Source organism: Notolepis coatsorum, assembly GCF_963971535.1.
Source record: "Notolepis coatsorum genome assembly, chromosome: 5".
NCBI lineage: Eukaryota > Metazoa > Chordata > Actinopteri > Aulopiformes > Paralepididae > Notolepis > Notolepis coatsorum.
In genome coordinates, this window is record NC_140169.1 from 120,132,836 (window position 1) to 120,152,907 (window position 20,072).

General features: G+C 48.2%; 1 protein-coding gene across 1 annotated transcript; it reads right to left on the reverse strand.

Moving 5' to 3' along the window:
* Nucleotides 1-326: 326 nt before the first annotated feature.
* Nucleotides 327-3,327, reverse strand: LOC311228738 (NF-kappa-B inhibitor alpha-like). The gene is made up of 6 exons (XM_084314679.1): nucleotides 3,031-3,327; nucleotides 2,367-2,472; nucleotides 2,015-2,222; nucleotides 1,743-1,831; nucleotides 991-1,257; nucleotides 327-826 (listed from the first exon to the last, which is right to left on the reverse strand). Exons 1-6 carry the CDS (start codon nucleotides 3,273-3,275, stop codon nucleotides 797-799), a joined length of 945 nt encoding a protein of 314 aa, XP_084170805.1. The 5' UTR covers nucleotides 3,276-3,327; the 3' UTR covers nucleotides 327-796.
* Between the last annotated feature and the right edge of the window lie 16,745 nt (nucleotides 3,328-20,072).

Sequence of the window (20,072 nt, forward strand, 5' to 3'; positions counted from 1 at the left end):
TGTTGGCCCAGTAAGTTCCCTTTTACAGAGCCGGGAAACTTTTTAGCTGTGACTCAGCCCGTGTGACCTCGCCCCAACCAAACCAGGAAATCCCAGTGTTCCAAAAGGGTCCGAGAGAGCTAAATTCATTCACAAGTCTGGTACCAAAAAATTAGTCCCTTACGGCCCTGGTGCGACATCAGCGACGGTTCACTGAGACAGACATTGTGTGCTTCACAATGAGAACAGGGTCATACAAGAATCCCCCAAAGTGTCACAGGAAAGGGAAAAAAAAGAAAAAGAACTACAGGGTGTTGTTGGGAAAGGAAACACGACAGCCAAAAGCATTTCATATTCATAGAACTCGTTTTTTTATTCAGAACAATTTCATTTTTGTTTTTTCAATAGTGTTTAAATTCACATCGAAACGGCATATTCACAAGTATAAAAAGAAAAATAATATCTCTGTATTTACAATATATTACATTATATGTCTTGTCTGGTATATACACATGAATATATATATATATATATATATATAAGCGGATAAGCTGAGGTCAGAATCTTCTTGTATCAAGATTCTTGGTGCGTTGGATCTTTCGCTGATCGGTCCGTTGAGTTTCTATGCTCCGGACTGGACCCAACGCCATCTCCACTCTCGTCTGCGGCCCCCGGGGGAACCAGTTCTGGACCTCCTGAGCAGGACCCGTGGACCTCATTGTGGAGGGGAGGGCGGTCCCTCCCCTCTGAACTGTGGCTGGGCGACCCAGCAGCAGCCTCACTGTCTTCAACATCTCCAGGACTGGGCTGCTTCTCTCTACTTCCCAAACTTAATATCATCGTACATCTGTGGAGAAGAACAAAAAAGAAGGATTATGAATCAAGTCGAGCAGACATTATTTATCCATAATTGTATTGAACGGTATGTAGACTAGACTAGAGAGGCGGGGTTTATTTGTGTCACCCAATGGTGTAGGTTTTTGCGATTACGTGATTGGCACCGAAACTCACCTCATCATCCGATAGGTCCAGCTCCAGCTCCTCCCCCTCGCTCTCTTCCGATTCGCTCTCAGGCAGCTCCCTCAGCTCCTGCGCTGTCCTCTCGTAAAGCTGCTGGCGGATCTCGTCGTTCTGGCGGCCGTAAGTCAGGTGGTACGCGGTGTAGCCACCGTACGTCAGACTGTTGACGTCGGCGCCCAGGGACAGCAACTGGCGGACCAGCGTGGGATTCTGGAGGTCCACGGCTAAGTGGAGGGCCGTCCGACCGCTACACTGCTCCTGAGGGGAAACAACAAAAGAAAAACAGAAGAATGTTAGTTTCCTGTAAGCGTGTGACACGAGTTTTGTATTTCTCATGTTTCCGATTTTTCTTCGCAATGCTTTTTCTTTTTTACAGTAAACATCCATTCAAACTAAATTGTCGACTACCTTTGGAATAATTACATCACCTCTGCTTTGATTTCAGTCCCCACCTTTAACAGTACTGTAATTTGTATATCTTGTATGTCATAAATGTCTGGATGTAACAGTACTGTATATCGTGTATGTCATAAATGTCATGATTAATTGAAAATGGGGGACCCTGATGTAAACAAAATGAAAGTCTTTCTCTGGTCTGCATCCCCTTAACAATTGTGTGTATTGAGCTGTACTGTATTGTACCCATTCTGCAATCTTTTAATAAAGTTTTCAATCAATCAATAATTTCTCTAAGTAATTTTGGATGATTTGTAGGGAGGTTCTAGTGGGGAGATCACGCCTACCTGTGCGTTGATGTCTGCGCCGAGCTGGATGAGGCGGTCCACTAACGAGAGGTAGCCATTGATGGACGCCAAATGGAGACAGTTGTGTCCTGCAAGACGGAATACAGAGGAACAGAGTCAAACCACCACATTCAAAAACGACACACCAACATAAAAAAGGGATGTGGTTTGTGAAAGCATGAACATGTACATGTGGATACATGTTTGTATGTGTAGGTCTGGAATCTAACATAATCTAATCCGCCCACCCCCGGTGTCCAACTAAGACGTACCACTGTAGTTGGGGAAGGCGAGGACCAAGGTGAGGTGGCGCGGGCAGTTCTGGGTGATAACGCCGAAGCCGGTCAGGGAGCCCCGCTTGCAGGCGATGTGGAGGGCGGTGTTGCCGCTGTCGTCGGCTAGCCGTGGGTCACAGCCGGCCTTAAGGAGGCTTTCCACCAACTTGGGCTGCTCTGTGATCACTGCCAGGTGGAGCGCCGTCTGGAGAAGATAACATTGATTACATAAGCTGATTGATTGATTACATTATTGATGTGGCTACAGGGAGAGGGGGGTATCAATGTATTGTTTTTAATTACTGATCAATGTTTTGACATGCTTAGAACTTGAGAAATGTGTTATTACCTGTCTCTGGTGGTTCTGTACGTTGAGGAAAGGGTGGTTGCGAGAGAGCTTGATCATCTGGTTGGCATGTTCGGTGGCTTCATGAATAATAGCCAGGTGGAGAAACCTGCATGTGCGGGGGAGAAATAGTTGTTAAAATTGTATATATGCTTAAAATAAGTGCACATGGAGGAAGTGGTAACAGACTTTAAAAAAAAAATAATAAAAAAGAACAAAGCCTGTGCAGTAGAGCGTTTCGCAAGAATGGAGTTTTGTTGGGTTATTTCCACCAGTTGTGGCTTTGACACATCTCATGCTTTATCAGTTCCTGGCAGCGCGCCAGGGACTTTCCTGAATGCGCAGAACGGACTTTAGCGCCGCCCAGACTGCGCTCTGTGCCAAAGTGCAAACAGACCGAGTGCGCACTGCAAAGCCATTTTGTTTACGTGCAAATTGTGGCTTTTTTTCCTCGGAAACTTTTGCAGGTTTATTTTTAATTATCGATTCACATACGCACGCACTGCACTGGATTTCGCATCTCCCTGTTTTTAACATAACCATTCAAATGTATTATGCAAATGATAAAAAAAAAAAAAAAAAAAAATGCACGGCGTATGCGATCGTTTGTAGAAATAAATAAATAGAAAAAGTATGCAACAAAAGCATCTATAGAAATTCAACTTACGTGTCGCCGTCTTCGGTCACTGCTGTTCTCCAAGGCTCGTAATCCGTCGGAGACTGCTGCTCGCAGGACTCTTCTACACTCAGGTCCTCAAACTCGTTTGCCAGCTCGTCCTCTTTCAACGAATCCAAGCCACTGTCAAAACGGTCATCTTGGCAAGGTAGCATTTTATTTTGCTTGTGGTCCATGTTATCGCAGTTAAAATCCATTTGGTTGTGACTGGACACTCTAACGTTATAAACATCCATGTCGAGCGTGGAGACTTGTCACTCGAAATAACGTCCTGTTCTCTTGAAGCGGTCCGAGCGGAGTGTGTGAGGGGGAGGCGGCTCCGGGGGGTTTTGTGCACTTCAGACGGGCGGGGCCTAAGTGGGGATTTCCAGTTCTTTGAACATGTAGGGAAATCACAAAGGCTGTGCTTTTGTGAAAATCCCCATCGAACAGTCAGAACGAAAACCTGTAGTTTCCTTCCTATTATATACCTATTCTTACATGTACCTGTGATGTAGGTTAGGGACCATGCTATGCTATGAATGAGGGGTGATGATAGGCATGAATGAGACGAGGGAGACAGCCCCTGTCAGACTCTTGAGGAATTCCCTTCTACTTGGGGGAAATTATTTGTTTCAACTGGGTACAATTCAGGCAAATTGCAAATGTTCCATTCACTTTTATAGGCCAGACTGTGACTAGAGGCTCACAGATGTTCTGTAAACCCAAGGTCAGTTATGCTCCCACCAAAGGTCCAGTCCATAACTTAATTGTGTTCAGTTGCTATCATTCTTTAGGCCTATATCCCATGAAAACTATGAGTGCTATCTGCAAATCACATTACTATTTGTGGGAATGTGCTTAATCCAAATGTCCTACAATTTTATCAGAATAGACGTTAATCTACTTGGACTTCCTTGTCCATGGGACTTGGGCGTTTGCAGCAGTGGCTAAAAATGAATACAAATATTATATTATATTAAAAATATAAATTTTATTTAGTTGAAGGTGCAAGTGTTTGGAAAAAGACTGGCGTTTCTCTCATAGACCTAAATAAAGTGTGTTTGCGTTGATCACGCCAGACACTTTAACTGCCTTGGAAATGGAAACGGATTCCTCAGTCTTTTCTCAAGTGCCTAAAATGTATTCAGTTTCTATTTCAACCCAGCGTTGGGGTGCGGGTACAGATGAAGAGGGAAACATAGTATAGTTTATTCATGGACACATGTTTATAAAACCGCCATGTTCCAATATAGGAATGATAAATCAAGCACTGTGCATTCAACTACTGTATTTTTCACCAGTTTAATTATGTAAGATTATTGCTTCTATTCAGACATGTGCACACAACAGAAGTACTATGGACATGTAAAAAAACATATAATCAACTGTGTGTATTTCAATAATGTACAGTAGCACGCTGTAGAGATAATGCAACCCAGAAAGAGATGGAGGGGAGAGGACATTTCTAAAGTTTCCTTGTAGACATGTCCTTGTGAAACACAGACACTGGCATGTTCCGCAATAGGAAGCTCTGGACTTACCCCCCCCCCCCCCCCCCCCCCGCTAGGGATGTTACATGCTTCAGGAAAATGACTGTACTGTACAGACTAAGCTTTCCTACTGGAAACTATACTGTATTGAGAAAGAGAAAAAAAAAACAATTCACATGTTTTGTGATGGGAATTTCTTGTGCATTTTGTCCAACATTCATTGCAAGTGCTCAAGGAAATTACATTCTGTAGTGAATCCCTCTATTGGGGGAAAAACACAATGATCGCACGTCAGCGCCTACCTGTCTCGCCCTGACATTTGAACTGAAAACCCCACAGGCGGTCACTGTTTGCACGGTGAGATAGGCCCACTAAAAACATAGCAACCGTATCCAAGAGGAGTAGAGCATTCACACCTGTAAGGGGCGATACTCGCTCTTTAGATGATACAGCAGCAGTGTGACGCAACCGCTCTACCAGCTATCTGTGAACCTGCGTCACGTATCCTATCATTTCATATCTGCAGGCGCACTGTCCTCCCGTCTAGTCAGTCTAGTGTGCTCAAAGTTTGCTTTGAATTCCACACATTCTTTTAACTCTGCCAAGTATCACAATGGCTGAAGCATTGAGGGACATAGTGTGACTATGCTCTGTACACAAAGTCTGTCCCCCCCCCTCCATAATATCAGGGTTACTTATTAGGACGGTGAGTTTGTATATAATTGGTCAAATATTTAGACTACAGGGAGAAACACTGGAACTTCCAGGTCGCGTCTTTAAGGACTTTACAGAACTGTGTAAATGCTCTTGCCTCCGCTTGTCTTTTGTTGTTTACTAGTGGTTGCCATGTCAACCCACCACTGGGAATCCACCATTACCAATCTATGTTGCCCTCTATACCTGTGAGTTACCTGACTCATACCATTGCCTCAGGGAGGGTCACACCTTAATAGTGGTTTCCCAAAGTGTGTTGAATAGGAATGCCTGTGAACTGAATTCCTAGGATTGTCAAATCTGTAGCTGTTCCAAATTCCAATCCATATGATAACTATAGAAGAATGCATTAAGTAGAGTGCAGGCCTCTGCCAAGGCGTAACAATCTCCCCATTTTCCTGATACTTTCACACTCACTCACCAGTCTCAACAGACCCAGGCTGTAAATCCATATTTTATGTATCAACAATGGTGATATTACCCCACACGTCGAACTGTCATACAACAAATGCATTTGTCAAGTTTGATGCAAAGCAGACAAATCGCTCACAAGTAACACATCACTTCCTGTTTACCATGAATTTTTCTATGCATTCCCAGCTAGGTGTGTTTGACTTAACATTTTGATACCATCAGTTGGATATCACAAAGTGAAACATGTTTTATCCTACATTTGATTGGATCTAGCGGTCAGACGGTTTATCCTAACAACTTTGTAAATTCATCTGTGTAGCTGTGGCCATTATATGGTTTCATCATTTATATGTTATTTCAGTTTGTAAGTGTAATATTTGAGAATGTATTTATGTTTCATTTCTTATTTTCATTATTATTTAATTTGCTACAATTTATAATATATTCATTTTGACGTCTGGTCATATATGGTGTCCCGTTAGGCTGCTGTCGCGTTTTTACCTTTGGGACTGATTAAGACACCTGCGAGCAAGCGGCAGGGATGGTCAGAGACGAGTTGTACAGGCTCTCCTAATTCTAAGAGTGTACCACTATGTGTACCACTATCAAGACTGTTACCAAGAACAGAAGAATAAGACCCCTTTTTATGTAGCATGCAGCCAACGAGGTATTTAATGTTTGTTTGTATTTTGCTTTGCTGACGTGTTGTTTTCATACCGTGTATATTATTGTTTGTGTTGACCTGACGCGACTTATGTTTCTGTTTAAGTTTTCACAGTGGATTGGAGGTGGATTGGAGGACCAAGCCTTTAATAAACCCGTTGAAAGGAAACCACTTGTGTCTGCAGTGCTTGGAAGGAGTTACAATCTGGTTATACCTTTTCAGTTTGGCCTGATGGTTTGACCAAAATCACGAAGTTTCTTCCTTTAGGGGTCATGAATGTTCACAACAAATTGACTAAAACTGGATATAATGTTTAGGTATTTCTATAGGTATGACTAACGGGTCTGGGGGAGATACATTCGTTTGGAAATTGAAAGTTTGGCCTAATGGTTGCATTAGAAGTAATCATGAATGTGCACAGCATAATAAAACTGGATATATGGTTCAGTGTCAAACTGTTACTGGAGCACCACCAGAGGTGTCTTCGGTCCCGGCATAGCCCCCTTGCCTGCTTGCAGAGCCTACGGGCACCTCTCCCAAAATGTAACGATTCAGCACTGCGAGCACTGTGATTGGCCTGCTTGCCTTGAGCCACGCATTTTCGTATTTACCTCAAGGACTCATTCATAGAATCCTTGATTTACCTTGACATGTAAGGAGGACATCATTGCTCTCTTATGGACGAGAGATTGGCAAAAAAGGTCTGCCTATATATATATATAAGATTGCAAGATTCCACAAAATTAATTGTGAGAGATAGCCGAGAACACTTTGGAATGCATGCAAAAATGTAAAAACCTAAAGATGAAAGGAGAAGAGAAGTGAGGATGCAACAGGGGGACAATTTCATTTTTATTAAAAGAAAATTATTTTGAGCTTTTTTTTTTTATATATATCTTTTTCCCCCTTCTTTTTCCATTTTTCTCCCCTCCCAATGTTAGTCGTTATGCCAATTCCCAATCCCCTTCCTGGTCGTTGCGCACTCTACGCCCTACCATCGGTCTGGGAGGCCGGAGACTATCACGGACACATGTGTACCTAGCCCACCACTTCTGTTCACCTGGCAGCGCGGACTCCCACTGGGAGAGTGTAACGTGTGGAAGGTCACACTACCTCCCTCAAGATCCTTCCCTCGCTGTGCAAGCACCCCGACCGAACTGTAGGAGTCGCTGTTTACAACGACCCGGACCCACCCACCGGCTTCCCTCCTGCTGACTCGATACCAGTCTATCTTGCATTGGTGACGAGCGCTTAGTCCGCTGCGCCACCCAGCCGCCATTATTTTGAGCTATTTTAATGCTAGATGTGCGATAAGATTGAGGAATCCTATTGAACTAGATATGGCAAAACACTGCTCCAAACTTTAGCAACAATTAGATTATTTAACAGCAGGTGGCCATTTTCAAAAGGGTCACTTTCAAGAGGGTCCCTTGGGCTCTCATTGCTTTATTGTACTGGGCTCATTAGAACTTCACAAGACGCACATTTACATGGCATTACCACGGCAAATCTATGCTACTCCCATGCATTTTAAACCATGCAGTTCTGTACATATATTTGATTTGTAAAATGTTTTACTTTAGCGTAAACCTGCAGACCGCTGTTGTCTTGGATTTGAATGAATGAATGAATGAATGAATGAATGAATGAATGAATGAATGAATGAATGAATGAATGAATGAATGAATGAATGAATGAATGAATGAAAACTTTATTTAACAGATTACTGAATGGGTACAATACAGTACGGCTCAATACACACAATTGTTAAGGGGATGCAGACCAGAGAAAGACGTTTGTCTTGTTTACATCAGGGTCCCCCATTTTCAATTCATATAGTCTAGTCTGCATAACTAGGATGTCAGTAAATCTGACTCTTGAGAGCCTGATTGCATCCATATGTAATGATGGGGGTAGCCACATGTGCACACGTACGCACACACACACACACACACACACACACACACACACACACACACACACACACACACACACACACACACACACACACACACACACACACACACACACACACACACACACACACACACACACACACACACACACACACACACACACACACACACACACACATGCACATGCACATGCACATGCACACACATGCATGCACACACACACACAACCTGAGCATGACATTAGAGCAGAACGGCCACTGTGTGGGTGTGGTCAATGTTCAATCCACAAGTTGGCATTTCCAATGTCCAAAAGAGGCCTTGCATTGAATATGTGTGTAGTTCTCTTTTTTCCAACATGGCTGTCTGTAACCAGGAAAGATGTTCCTTTGTGAACAGTAATCGACTAGATCCAGTGAGAAGACAGCAATATATTATATTTATGTTCCTTATATAGCAACACACAACATATAACAACTGTTGTTTTGCCCATAGCAACCGTTGTGGAGGACAAATGGACATTCTAAACATTCCGTGAAAGGCCTCTATTAGATAATTTCTCAGTAGATCAGATGTTACTTCATACAACAATTTGAGATCATAACTACTGCCATTTCATTCACATTCTCTACAACATCTGTCAGACCTAAAAGAGGCATATGACCAGTGGTATTTTCCATGCAAAAACCTATTTGCAGGGCTAGGGAATTTACGTGTCCTGTAATGAACTAATTTATCAACTTTTTTTATGAACGGAGAACATTGTATCTGAGACATAATGTTACAGTCAGCTGATGTGGTAAAGAGCGGTTAGTCATGGCAGTGTTCCAGTCAGCCAACTGTAGGCCTACTGCTAACGCCACGTGACGCTCAGCACATCACGAGTTAATTCTTAACACACACACACACACACACACACACACACACACACACACACACACACACACACACACACACGCACACACACGCACACACACACACACACACACACACACGTACATTTCTTGTGCTTATGTCCCCCCACACCTTCCAGACAAAACAATTTACTCTAAGTTACGGGAACCTCTCACTTTCTCGCGCTGCAATGATATAAATGTATCATATATTCTCACAGGTGCAAGCTCTGTGCCCCTCGAGAAAGAAAAACCTCCCACTTTCTCGCGCTAATTGCCCCTCTCATGCATATATATTTGTGCCTCTACAGCCAGGGAACACTATACCAGGTCTACAGCCAGGCCCAGCCAGGGAACACTATACCAGGTCTACAGCCAGGCCCAGCCAGGGAACACTTCAGGTCTACATCCAGGGAATACTATACCAGGTCTATAGCCAGGGAACACTATACCAGGTCTATAGTCAGAGAACACTATACCAGGTCTATAGCCAGAGAACACTATACCAGGTCTATAGCCAGGCCCAGCCAGAGAACACTATACCAGGTCTACAGCCAGGGAACACTATTACAGCCAGGGAACACTCTACCAGGTCTATAGCCAGGGAACACTATACCAGGTCTATAGCCAGGGAACACTATACCAGGTCTACAGCCAGAGAACACTATACCAGGTCTATAGCCAGGGAACACTATACCAGGTCTACAGCCAGAGAACACTATACCAGGTCTATAGCCAGAGAACACTATACCAGGTCTATAGCCAGGGAACACTATACCAGATCTATAGCCAGATAACACTATACCAGGTCTAATAGCCAGAGAACACTATTCCCAGGTCTATAGCCAGGGAACACAATACCAGGTCTATAGCCAGGGAACACTATACCAGGTCTATAGCCAGAGAACACTATACCAGGTCTATAGCCAGGGAACATTATACCAGGTCTATAGCCAGAGAACACTATACCAGATCTATAGCCAGAGAACACTATACCAGGTCTACAGCCAGAGAACACTATACCAGGTCTATAGCCAGAGAACACTATACCAGGTCTATAGCCAGAGAACACTATACCAGGTCTATAGCCAGAGAACACTATACCAGGTCTACAGCCAGGGAACACTATACCAGGTCTATAGCCAGAGAACACTATACCAGGTCTATAGCCAGAGAACACTATACCAGGTCTACAGCCAGGGAACACTATACCAGGTCTATAGCCAGAGAACACTATACCAGGTCTATAGCCAGAGAACACTATACCAGGTCTACAGCCAGGGAACACTATACCAGGTCTATAGCCAGGGAACACTATACCAGGTCTACAGCCAGAGAACACTATACCAGGTCTATAGCCAGAGAACACTATACCAGGTCTACAGCCAGGGAACACTATACCAGGTCTATAGCCAGGGAACACTATAGCAGGTTTACAGCCAGAGAACACTATACCAGGTCTATAGCCAGAGAACACTATACCAGGTCTACAGCCAGGGAACACTATACCAGGTCTACAGCCAGAGAACACTATACCAGGTCTATAGCCAGAGAACACTATACCAGATCTATAGCCAGGGAACACTATACCAGGTCTATAGCCAGAGAACACTATACCAGGTCTACAGCCAGAGAACACTATACCAGGTCTATAGCCAAGGAACACTATACCAGGTCTACAGCCAGGGAACACTATACCAGGTATATAGCCAGGGAACACTATACCAGGTCTACAGCCAGGGAACACTATACCAGGTATATAGCCAGAGAACACTATACCAGGTCTATAGCCAGGGAACACTATACCAGGTCTATAGCCAGAGAACACTATACCAGATTTATAGCCAGAGAACACTATACCAGGTCTATAGCCAGAGAACACTATACCAGGTCTATAGCCAGGGAACACTATACCAGGTCTATAGCCAGAGAACACTATACCAGGTCTATAGCCAGGGAACACTATACCAGATCTATAGCCAGAGAACACTATACCAGATCTATAGCCAGAGAACACTATACCAGGTCTATAGCCAGGGAACACTATACCAGGTCTATAGCCAGAGAACACTATACCAGATCTATAGCCAGAGAACACTATACCAGGTCTATAGCCAGGGAACACTATACCAGGTCTATAGCCAGAGAACACTATACCAGGTCTATAGCCAGAGAACACTATACCTGTATACCAGATCTATAGCCAGAGAACACTATACCAGATCTATAGCCAGAGAACACTATACCAGGTCTATAGCCAGGGAACACTATACCAGGTCTATAGCCAGAGAACACTATACCAGATCTATAGCCAGAGAACACTATACCAGATCTATAGCCAGAGAACACTATACCAGGTCTATAGCCAGGGAACACTATACCAGGTCTATAGCCAGAGAACACTATACCAGGTCTACAGCCAGGGAACACTATACCAGGTCTATAGCCAGGGAACACTATACCAGGTCTATAGCCAGAGAACACTATACCAGGTCTACAGCCAGGGAACACTATACCAGGTCTATAGCCAGGGAACACTATACCAGGTCTATAGCCAGGGAACACTATACCAGGTCTACAGCCAGGGAACACTATACCAGGTCTATAGCCAGGGAACACTATACCAGGTCTATAGCCAGAGAACACTATACCAGGTCTACAGCCAGGGAACACTATACCAGGTCTATAGCCAGGGAACACTATACCAGGTCTATAGCCAGGGAACACTATACCAGGTCTATAGCCAGGGAACACTATACCAGGTCTATAGCCAGAGAACACTATACCAGGTATATAGCCAGAGAACACTATACCGGTTTATAGCCAGGGAACACTATACCGGTTTATAGCCAGGGAACACTATACCGGTTTATAGCCAGAGAACACTATACCAGGTCTATAGCCAGAGAACACTATACCAGGTCTATAGCCAGGGAACACTATACCAGGTCTACAGCCAGAGAACACTATACCAGGTATATAGCCAGGGAACACTATACCAGGTCTACAGCCAGGGAACACTATACCAGGTCTATAGCCAGAGAACACTATACCAGGTCTACAGCCAGAGAACACTATACCAGGTCTATAGCCAGAGAACACTATACCAGGTCTATAGCCAGAGAACACTATACCAGGTCTATAGCCAGAGAACACTATACCAGGTCTATAGCCAGAGAACACTATACCAGGTCTACAGCCAGGGAACACTATACCAGGTCTACAGCCAGGGAACACTATACCAGGTCTATAGCCAGGGAACACTATACCAGGTCTATAGCCAGAGAACACTATACCAGGTCTATAGCCAGAGAACACTATACCAGGTCTATAGCCAGAGAACACTATACCAGGTCTATGGAACACTATACCAGGTCTATAGCCAGGGAACACTATACCAGGTCTATGGAACACTATACCAGGTCTATAGCCAGGGAACACTATACCAGGTCTACAGCCAGAGAACACTATACCAGGTCTATAGCCAGAGAACACTATACCAGGTCTATAGCCAGGGAACACTATACCAGGCCCAGCCAGGGAACACTATACCAGGTCTATAGCCAGAGAACACTATACCAGGTCTATAGCCAGATAACACTATACCAGGTCTACAGCCAGGGAACACTATACCAGGTCTATAGCCAGAGAACACTATACCAGGTCTACAGCCAGAGAACACTATACCAGGTCTACAGCCAGGGAACACTATACCAGGTCTATAGCCAGAGAACACTATACCAGGTCTATAGCCAGAGAACACTATACCAGGTCTATAGCCGGAGAACACTATACCAGGTCTATAGCCAGATAACACTATACCAGGTCTATGGAACACTATACCAGGTCTATCGCCAGGGAACACTATACCTGTTAGGGTTTGTAACCGACCACAAGCGCAACGGCACAGATAGAGTTGTTCTATCTATTTATTCTCAGAGTCACAAGATAGAATTAGGTTGAGCAACAGAACAAACGGGGAATCTGGCATGTGAAGAATGTTGCGGCTCTGCAGATTCTCCCAGTAGGTGGTGGTGAGGAATTCGCTTGTGAAGTCTGAGCCGCTCTGCAGATCCTCCCAGCATACACTCCAGGTGGAAACGGAGGGAGAGAGAGAAATCCCAGTTAGCCCAGCGCACAACAGAAACAGAGAGGTGACTGATCCAAATAAATATCCAAGTGACTTGATCTTCGGTGTGATACACACAGTTAGCAGAGTCCAGAGAAAAAACAATACGGTAATCCAAAGTGTAAATCCAACAACAAAAATTAGGTGAGAACAGTATAACAAAAACGGGATCTCTTCGGTGTTTCACAAACACACAAAAAACGGGTGATCCAAAAGAACTGTTTCCAAAAACTCACCAGAGCGCAACGCGTAAAGCGGGCAGATAAACGAGGCGCAGCTTCGTACGGGGAATCAGGTTCTCCACAGGGATACTTCACGAAAGTCCTGGGGAGCAACAGACAGGGAACAGCGACAGGAAAGACAGGCAGATGCAGGGAATATTCAAAACGATCCAACATCGATACTAGGGGAATCAGGGTATATAAAGCCACAGGGCGCTGATGACAAGCTGTGACAGCTGCGGGATGAAATTGATCATTGCTCCAGAAGCGTGTGGTGGGAAGAGCACCAATCAACACGGCATCTTACAGGAAAGAAGCGTGTGGCGGGGAATGCAATTAATTAACAAAATACCTTAAAGGAACGGAGCGAGTGGGTGGGGAGCGGACCAAACCTCACAGTACCCCCCCCTCCACGGGAGCCACCCGGCGACCAGGCCAACCCGGCTCGCCCGGATGGGCACGATGGAAGTCGGTGATCAGGCCGGGATCTACGATGAGCCGGCGGGAGACCCAGCTCCGTTCCTCCGGACCGTACCCCTCCCAGTCCACCAGGTACTGGAACCCCCGACCCCGCCGTCGAACGCCCATCAACCGGCGGACCTGCCACTGGGGGTGACCGTCCACCATCTTGGGAGGAGGTGGTTCCGGAGCAGGAGGCATCAGGGGACTGAGAGAGACAGGCTTAACCCGGGACACATGGAAAACGGGGTGAATGTGCATGGACGCAGGAAGCCTAAGACGCACCGCCGCCGGACTGAGTACCTTCAGAACCTCGAAAGGTCCGACGAACCGGGGGTTACGTTTCTTGGCCGAGGACCGAAGTGGGAGGTCCCTCGCGGAAAGCCATACCCTCTGCCCAGGGTGGTACGTCGGCGCAGGAACCCGGCGCCGGTCAGCCCCACGACAGGCGCGCTCTGATGACCGGAGCAGCGCGGTCCTGGCGATCTCCCAGACCCGACGGCACCGGTCGAGGTGGTCCTGTACGGAGGGAACTGCCACCTCCGTCTCCTGTGCAGGGAAAAGAGGGGGTTGGTAGCCCAGGGATACCTCAAAGGGTGAGAGGCCGGTGGCGGAACTGACCATGGAGTTGATGGAGTACTCGACCCAGGGAAGGAAACGGCTCCAAGAAGCTGGTCTCTCGGCAGCCACACACCGAAGAGCAGACTCCACGCTCTGGTTCATCCTCTCCGTTTGTCCGTTAGTCTGGGGATGATAACCAGAGGAAAGACTGACCGTTGCCCCCAATCCCTTGCAAAAAGCCCGCCATACCTGGGAAGTGAACTGGGGCCCCCGGTCCGAGACGACGTCCTGGGGAAAACCATGGAGGCGAAACACGTGGTGTGTCAGGAGGTCCGCCGTCTCGGCCGCCGAGGGAAGTTTGGGAAGGGCCACGAGGTGAACCCCCTTGCTGAACCGATCCACCACGGTCAGAAGGCACGTGTTCCCCTGGGAGGAGGGAAGACCCGTGACGAAGTCCAGCGCCACATGTGACCAAGGACGGCTCGGAATGGGAAGCGGCTGTAATAGCCCGGAGGGTGCCTGGTGGGAGGCCTTGCTGTGGGCGCAGACCGCGCAGGCCAGTACGAACTCCTTGACGTCGTTCCTCATGGTGGGCCACCAGAATCGACGAGCCAGGAAGGAGAACGTGCGATGAACGCCCGGGTGGCAGGCGAACCGGCTGGTATGGCCCCACTGGAGGACCCGGGACCGGACCGAGTCGGGGACGAAGAGACGATGAACCGGTACATTGCCTGGAGCGCGATGGAAGCGTAGGGCACGCCTTACCACCCCCTCGATGCCCAAGGTGACGACTCCTACCACCCTGGCCTCTGGGAGGATGGGAGTCGGGTCCTCAGTGGTTGGAGCCCCCTTGGAGTGTAACCGGGACAGGGAGTCGGCCTTCGTGTTGCGGGAACCAGGGCGAAACGTCAGCGAGAAGTCGAACCGACTGAGGAAGCTGGCCCATCTTGCCTGCCGGCCATTGAGGCGCTTGGAAGCACGGATGTACGTCAGGTTCTTGTGGTCCGTCCAAATGGTAAACGGCTCCTCGGCCCCCTCTAGCCAATGACGCCACTCCTCCAAGGCAGCCACAACCGCCAGCAGCTCCCGATTGCCGATGTCATAGTTCCTCTCGGCAGGGAGGAACCGACGCGAGTAGAAGGCGCACGTATGTACCTTCTGGTCCGTTGCCGACCGCTGGGATAAGATAGCTCCCAGTCCAGTATCCGAGGCGTCCACCTCAACGATGAACTGTCTCTTGGGGTCTGGATGGAGCAAGATCAGGGCGGAAGTGAACCTCTTCTTGAGGGAGCGGAACGCAGCACACGCCGCTGGGGACCAGTCGAACGGCAGGGCGGGAGAGGTCAGTCTGGTAAGCGGTTCCGCCACTTGACTGTAGTTCCGGATGAACCTTCGGTAGAAGTTGGCGAACTCGAGGAAGCTCTGTAACTCCTTCCGAGAGGTGGGTTCCGGCCATTCCTCCACGGCCTGGATCTTGCGAGGATCAGCTCGGGTCAAGCCTTTCTCCACGATGAAGCCCAGGTAATCGACGGAGTCGGAGTGGAATCGGCACTTCTCCGCCTTGACGAAGAGCCGATTGTGGAGGAGGCGCTCCAGCACACGGCGGACATGCTGGATGTGTTCCTCGAGGGTCTTGGAGAAGATGAGGATGTCGTCTAGGTATACTACCACAAACTCCTCCAGCATGTCACGAAGGACGTCGTTCATGAGCGCCTGGAATACCGCCGGAGCGTTGGTGAGGCCGAACGGCATCACCAGGTACTCGTAGTGGCCCCTGGGAGTCTTGAAGGCGGTCTTCCATTCATCGCCCTCTCGGATACGGACTAGATGGTAGGCACTCCGGAGGTCCAGCTTGGTAAAGACGGTAGCCTGGGTGAGAGGCTCGAAGGTGGAGTTCATGAGAGGTAGAGGATACTTGTTCTTAATGGTGATCTCGTTGAGCTGGCGATAGTCGATGCAGGGTTGAAGGTCTCCGTCCTTCTTCCCAACAAAGAAGAAACCGGCCGCCACAGGAGAGGAGGAAGGCCGAATGAGTCCTGCTTCCAAGGACTCAGAGATGTATTGATCCATCGCTGCCTTCTCCGGGACGGTCAGACTGTAGAGGCGGCTGCCGGGAAGGGGAGCCCCTGAGCGGAGGTCGATGGCACAGTCGTAAGGCCGGTGAGGCGGAAGGGCCTGAGCCCTGGACTTACTGAAAACCTCCATGAGGTCGTGGTACTCGGGGGGTTTGGTCGAGAGGTCCGGAGGCGGCTCACCAACGGATCTCCGGGGCGGGGGACAGGACGCCGCCTGAAGACACTGGGCATGACAGGAGGAGCTCCAACCCTTGATGGTACCGGAGGACCAGGCGATGTGGGGCTCGTGCAGCGCGAGCCAGGGCCGGCCCAGGACTACTGGGACAAGAGGGGATCTGGTGATAAGGAACTGGAGTCTCTCAACGTGGTTACCAGCAATGGTGAGCAGGACAGGGCAGGTGCGTTGAGTGATGTCAGCCAGGCGGTGTTGGTCCAATGCGAATACCTCCAATGGCCTCACTAGGTCCTCAAGTGGAATGTTGGCCCGGGTAGCAAACTCAAAGTCTAGGAAACTCTCGTCAGCCCCCTCCACCGTGGCCCGTTGGTCCGCCCAGGCCAGGGTGACGCTCATCAGATGGCCAGGTGGTGCACGGCTCTGGGAACGAGAAAAACTGCTCACCAGGATCTCCCGGGGTCCCGGCGAGCCTGGTCTTTTGGCCGGGTGGGGCAGTTGGCGATACGGTGTCCCTCCTGACCGCAGTAGAGGCAAAGGCCGGACCTGAACCTCGCCTCCCGTTCAGCTTGGCTAAGATGAGAACGTCCCAGCTGCATGGGTTCCTCCTCGGGTACCGAACGGGAGGGAAAAAAGCCACCAGTCGTGTTGGGAGCAGGGAGACCAGCAGTACCGTCACGAGTACGGGGGGTCCGGAGTACCTCTGGAGGTCCCTGTCGGGTTCTCTCACGTCTTCTCTCCTGGAGGCGTCCGTCGATGCGAATGGCGAGGCTGAACAGGTCCTCGAGGGACTCAGGTTCCTCACGGGTCGCGAGCTGGTCCCTGACTGCGTCGTTGAGCCCCCTCATGAAGGTAAGACGAAGTGCTTGATCGTTCCAACCGCTCTCCGTAGCCGCCAGTCTGAACTCCAGCACGTAGTCGGTAACCCCGCCGCTGCCCTGCCGGAAGGTACCCAACCGGGCTCCAGGGTCCAGACCACGGGCTGGATGGTGGAAAACCCTGCGGAGCTCAGCCACGAAGTCTGGGTAGGAGAAACAGAAGTCTACCTCCATTGCCCAGGAGGCAGTGACCCACTGGGCTGCCCGGCCTGAGAGCAAGTTAGTCATGTAGGCCACTCGGGCTCCCCTTGAAGTGAAACGACTGGGTTGATGACGAAAAACCAACTCACATTGCATGATGAATGTGGCACAATCCTCGAAGTTACCGTCGAACAGCCGTGGTTCGGAGAGACGGGGCTCCCGAGGTGCGGGATCGGGAGGCGCGGGCCCTGCCAGGGCTGCGGGTGATGCTCCGGCCAAGGCTCCTGAAGGAAGTGGGGTTACAAGCAAGGTGTTAACGGTCTCACTCAGCGTGTAAGTGGAGGAGAATACTAGACTGCTGGCTAGCCAGAGAGCCCAGGGACCCCTGAATAGGCAGGACCTGCACTCGGAGTTCCTGTACAGCAGCCGCAGCCGCATCTAGCAGTATGCTGTGGCCCTTGGTTAACTCTATCTGGCCTGCCAATGCTGTTCTGACTCTCTCTGTGTCGGCTGGGGTCGTCATGGTTGGATCGTAATGTTAGGGTTTGTAACCGACCACAAGCGCAACGGCACAGAGAGAGTTGTTTCAGAGTTAGCCAAAGCAAGGGCGTATTTATTCTCAGAGTCACAAGATAGAATTAGGTTGAGCAACAGAACAAACGGGGAATCTGGCATGTGAAGAATGTTGCGGCTCTGCAGATTCTCCCAGTAGGTGGTGGTGAGGAATTAGCTTGTGACGTCTGAGCCGCTCTGCAGATCCTCCCAGCATACACTCCAGGTGGAAACGGAGGGAGAGAGAGAAATCCCAGTTAGCCCAGAGCACAACAGAAACAGAGAGGTGACTGATCCAAATAAATATCAAAGTGACTTGATCTTCGGTGTGATACACACAGTTAGCAGAGTCCAGAGAAAAAACAATACGGTAATCCAAAGTGTAAATCCAACAACAAAAATTAGGTGAGAACAGTATAAAAAAACGGGATCTCTTCGGTGTTTCACAAACACACAAAAAACGGGTGATCCAAAAGAACTGTTTCCAAAAACTCACCAGAGCGCAACGCGTAAAGCGGGCAGATAAACGAGGCGCAGCTTCGTACGGGGAATCAGGTTCTCCACAGGGATACTTCACGAAAGTCCTGGGGAGCAACAGACAGGGAACAGCGACGGGAAAGACAGGCAGATGCAGGGAATATTCAAAACGATCCAACATCGATACTAGGGGAATCAGGGTATATAAAGCCACAGGGCGCTGATGACAAGCTGTGACAGCTGCGGGATGAAATTGATCATTGCTCCAGAAGCGTGTGGTGGGAAGAGCACCAATCAACACGGCATCTTACAGGAAAGAAGCGTGTGGCGGGGAATGCAATTAATTAACAAAATACCTTAAAGGAACGGAGCGAGTGGGTGGGGAGCGGACCAAACCTCACAATACCAGGTCTATGGAACACTATACCAGGTCTATAGCCAGGGAACACTATACCAGGTCTACAGCCAGAGAACACTATACCAGGTCTATAGCCAGAGAACACTATACCAGGTCTATAGCCAGGGAACACTATACCAGGCCCAGCCAGGGAACACTATACCAGGTCTATAGCCAGAGAACACTATACCAGGTCTATAGCCAGGGAACACTATACCAGGTCTATAGCCAGAGAACACTATACCAGGTCTATAGCCAGGGAACACTATACCAGGTCTATAGCCAGAGAACACTATACCAGGTCTATAGCCAGGGAACACTATACCAGGTCTATACACAGTGAAACACAGGCATGCCTTTGTCAAATCAATACATCCCATACATCATTGGGATGGGAGGAATCTCAGGTACAACACTAACTAAAGGATTTCCCTCTCCAGTAAACACAGCCTACATGGCAAGCATTTATAATATACATTATACAACGGCATGCAAATTTCTCGATTCTGATTGGCCATTCACACGTCTTTATTGGCAACAATCCACGGTCCTGGGCTCAGGACCCGCCCACAACCGAATCACATAACCCTCCCCGGCTCACTCCGGGAGAAAACAAGATCGCGGACAACAAATGGTTATGTTGAAAGCACCATAACGACTAAATATGAAGCGATTCTGTCAAGGGGAATGTGTTAGTCCTTTAAACAATGTTGGATGATGTAATTGATGGGTCTTGAGTCAATCTAGAACAAAAGAAAAATCGCGGTTTGATTGATAGATTAATTGATTGATTTAAATTTCTTCCTTCCTACTTTCTACTGACTGCAGCGTTCTCTCTCACACTGTCCGACGCTGGCGTACCCACAAACACACACACACACATACACACACACACACACAC

Coding starts and splice junctions, on each gene's coding strand:
- LOC311228738 (XM_084314679.1), bottom strand. CDS start 3,275: ATGGATGTTTATAACGTTAGAGTGTCCAGTCACAACCAAATGGATTTT. Junction 2,473..3,030: donor GTGACCGAAGACGGCGACAC/GTAAGTTGAATT, acceptor CCGCACATGCAG/GTTTCTCCACCTGGCTATTA. Junction 1,258..1,742: donor GCGCAGACATCAACGCACAG/GTAGGCGTGATC, acceptor GTTTCCCCTCAG/GAGCAGTGTAGCGGTCGGAC.